The sequence below is a fragment of the Palaemon carinicauda genome, chromosome 2, assembly GCF_036898095.1.
Source record: "Palaemon carinicauda isolate YSFRI2023 chromosome 2, ASM3689809v2, whole genome shotgun sequence".
Taxonomy (NCBI): Eukaryota; Metazoa; Arthropoda; class Malacostraca; order Decapoda; family Palaemonidae; genus Palaemon; species Palaemon carinicauda.
In genome coordinates, this window is record NC_090726.1 from 170,452,736 (window position 1) to 170,456,801 (window position 4,066).

The 4,066-nt window shown below is 42.8% G+C and overlaps 1 protein-coding gene across 1 annotated transcript; it reads left to right on the top strand.

Annotated features, from left to right (window-relative positions):
• The first annotated feature begins 1,318 nt into the window (after positions 1 to 1,318).
• On the top strand, positions 1,319 to 2,791 carry LOC137621159 (uncharacterized). The gene is made up of 3 exons (XM_068351587.1): positions 1,319 to 1,410; positions 2,002 to 2,290; positions 2,534 to 2,791. The coding sequence occupies exons 1-3, from the start codon at positions 1,319 to 1,321 to the stop codon at positions 2,789 to 2,791; spliced, it is 639 nt and encodes a 212-aa protein (XP_068207688.1).
• The last annotated feature ends 1,275 nt before the right edge of the window (positions 2,792 to 4,066 follow it).

The following is a 4,066-nucleotide window of genomic DNA, read 5'->3' on the forward strand; positions in this document are numbered from 1 at the left end:
CACCCATCAACCATCACTCTCTCGCTTCCCAACCAATGACTTCTACAGGCTCATATTTCCGCCTATCTGCCACAGTTTTGCTACTACCACCCCAGATTCTGGGCTGCCGCGAAGAAATGTTCCAAGGATTGTCAGTGGCCAAAAAACATGTAAGTAGTCCATCACTCATGGGGGTGGCCTCCCGTGTTTCTTATCTTTTATTTTTAACTGATGCTGGAACAGACGTGCAATGTTTGGAAGACACGGGTGCTTGTCATTCTCTTTTGCCCAGGGAACTCTTAAGGACACGATGTATTCGGTCTAAGTCGGCCAACGTCCGCCTGGTAGCTGTCAACTGGTCTACGATAGCCACTTACATTTACAAGAACCTTACATTATCGTTTGGAAACGACAAATTTAAATGGAAATTCATCGTTGTTTACATCATATTGACAATCGAAGATTCGTCAACGCAGAATCGTACTTGTCAACACCTCTTCAACTTTCCTCTCCTACCTGGCTCTCCACATCAGCGCACCCACGGATGCCTACGCCCACTTCCTCACGTCGTACCAGGAAGTTTTCCGTCCAGAACTTCGCCAAACACCCGTGGCTCTTATCCAACACAGTATTTTTCACCATATCAAGGGACGGGACCCCCTTTCTTTGTCAGATTCAGACATCGCTAACCAGACGTTTGCCGATATGGAAGACATGGGCCTTTGACAAAAGACTTCCAGCCCATGGTCGTCACCCTTACATATCGTTCTGAAAATAAAAACCGCTCCCTCCGTCCGTGTGGGAATTGCAGACGCCTGAAAATTAAAAAAAATTTTGATCACTACCCACTCCCAAACATCGCTGGCATGACCTCCTACCTGCACAATGCGAAGGTTTTCTCCACGCTTGACCTCTTGAATGGGTATTATCAGGTGCCTATGAACACAGAAGACATCCCCAAGACCGCCATCACCACTCCCTTTGGTACATACACCTTCAATTACTCCCGTTTTGGCCTTCGTAATACTGGGGCCACTTTTCAACATCTCATGGGTGGCATCTTAGCTGACCTCCCCTTCTGTATATGTTACGTGGACGACTTACTTCTGTTTTCTTCCTCAAAGAGGAACACCTCCATCACCTGCGGATTGTGCTTGACCGCCTTGAACAAAATGGCCTTGTAGTCCGGTATGACAAGTGTACCTTTGGCACCAATGAATTGTCATTCTTAGGGCACAGCATCAATCCTGAAGGAGTCCATCCCCTCCCTGAGAGGGTAGCAGCCGTTTAGTACTTAACCACACCATCGACCGTCAAAGCACTGCAGGATTTTTTGGCCATGATCAACTATTATCACCGTCTTCAGCCAGACATTGCTGCAACTCTTGCTCCACTCTACGCCTCCCTCAAGGACAAGCTGAAAGACCTGAAGTGGGGTTCCCTTCAAGATGCGACCTTTTGCAACGCAAAGAATGCCCTATCAACCACTGCAGCTTCTTCTTTTCCGGTCCCATTTGTCTCTCTCTTTCTCTCCACCGATGGAAGCGTCATAGCTATTGGTGCAGTAATCAAACAGGTGGTCAACGGCTCGCCCCGCCCATTGGCCTTCTTCAGCAGAATACTGTCCTAGACAGAATCGGATTATTCTACCTTTGATCGTGAATTGCTGGTGGTGAACTCGCTTAGCCGTCACTTTCACCATTTCTTAGAAGGTACACATTTCATCATTCTCACAGACCACATCCCTCTGTTGCACGCCTTCACTCGACAACCTGACGCCTGGTCCGTCTGTCAACACCGACATCTCTCCGCCATGGCTGAATACAATTGCACCATTCAACAGGTCACCGGGAAAATAAGCCCTGTGGCCAATACCCTGTCAAGAAACACGTTGGACGTTGTTAGACTGGGACTGGATTACAATGCCTTGGCGGAAACCCAATGACAAGATCCAGAGTATAAAGCATGTAGTACATCCTGCACATCTCTCCGTTGGGAAGACGTTCCCCTTGACAACTACAGCACCACCCTCCTTTGTGATGTCCGCACTGGCAGACCGCGACTGTGGATTCCTGCTCCCATGTACCGACGCATGTTTGATTTCATTCACAGCCTTTCACATCCCTCGCGCCGTTCTACTGCACAGCTGCTGAAGACGAAGTTCCTTTGGCACAGCATTACGAAGGAGGGTAAGGATTGGGTCCGAGCCTGTACTTCTTGCCACACTTCCAAAGTTCATCGACACAACGATTCAGAGGTGGGCACCTCTCTTCAACCTCAGCGTCGTTTTGCCCACATTCACATCAACGTTGTAGGTCCCCTATCCACATTATAAGGACATCGTTACCCGTTTTACCCTCATTGACCACTCCACTCATTGACCTGAAGTCATTCCAGGGAAACTGCAACGTCCGCCTCATGTACATCGGCCTTACTCTTAGAATGGAAAGCAAGATTTGGTATCCCTGAGTATATCAATTCTGATAGGAGTACCACTTTCACCTCTCAATAGTGACCATCATTATCGAATTTGCTGGGCATCACCCTACATCAGACATCTGCCTTCGACCCCGCTGCCAATGAAATGGTTGAACATTTTCATCACTCCCTAAAAGCAGCTTTGATGTACCGTTTCAAGGACTCCAACTGGTTTACTAATCTTCATTGGGTCCTCCTGAAACTAAGAACCACACCTAAAGACGCAATGGACGTCTCGGCAGCTGAGGTGGTGTACTGTGACCAGTTGGTTTTCCCTGCCAAATTTTTCCATTCTGAACCTCCTCCGACGATCTCCAACGCATATATCATATAGTGGGAAAATTTACTCGATGTCGCCAGACTTACAAGTCCCCAGCTAAACATCACATACCGACACACTTGCACTCTGCAATGCACGCCTTTCTACACAACAATATTAGCAATCCCCCGCTAATGCCCCCTTACACGGGCCCTTTCCTTGTGATTCAAGGCAATCCGAATGCATTACTACTAAATATTCATGGCGAAGAAGACTGGGTCTCCATTGATCGTCTAAAACCTGCTTATCTACTGCCAGATGACCTGCCTATAGTTCGATTCACTAGATCAGGGCGCCCTATACAACATGTACAGTAGGTAATTTTTTTGTGGGGGCGGGGAGCCACATACCACCCATGTGTCACACGATCGTACCTAGTAACGACATTTCTCTTTTTTGCATATATTATCCTTTTTATCTTCACTCCCCCCTCGCACAGTAACTTGTATTAACTTGTCTGCCCACTTAATTGTTAACTGTTAACAGAACTGGTTGCCGGTTGGACAAGATATAGCATGTTTGTATTCTGTGACTTTCTTACCGGGGCCTAGTATTTATATATTCTCGATGTATATATATATATATATATATATATATATATATATATATATATATATATATATATATATATATATATATATATATATATATATATATATGTATGTATATATATATATATATATATATATATATATATATATATATATATATATATATATATATATATATATATATATATATATATCCATCTCTTTTCATCCTTAAAATTCTACACTTAATACAGATTATCAATAAAATATCACTAGATATTTTTATACTCTCCAAAACCAATACGAATAATTGTATTCAATTCAATCAACCAAACATGATCAGATTTAAATCGTGGTATTTATAATACTCTTATTAATTCAATTGATTGGCCTGTTTTTAAGGTGAAACAATTTGACTGCTGTGAACTCTCTTGTTTCAATACACATATATAATAATAGTAAATTGTGCCCTGTTGAAATTATAAGTCATGAACATTTCCTAGTGCCAGCAATTGTATTCAACAATTATGTTATCTATTTTGCAAAGGAATTCAGAATTGTAGTTGCATTAGGTCATTAACAAAAATTAAAAGCAGTCACCTATTGCACCGCTGTAAAATATTACTTTTTTTCAAAGGTGATTGATGATTGTAGTTCATCACTTTTAAATCTATTTTATTAATCACTTTGGTTTTAGTTATTTTTATCCTACCCAGTAACCTAGAGTTAAACCTTACACAAAGGTTTTAAGCAAAAGAAA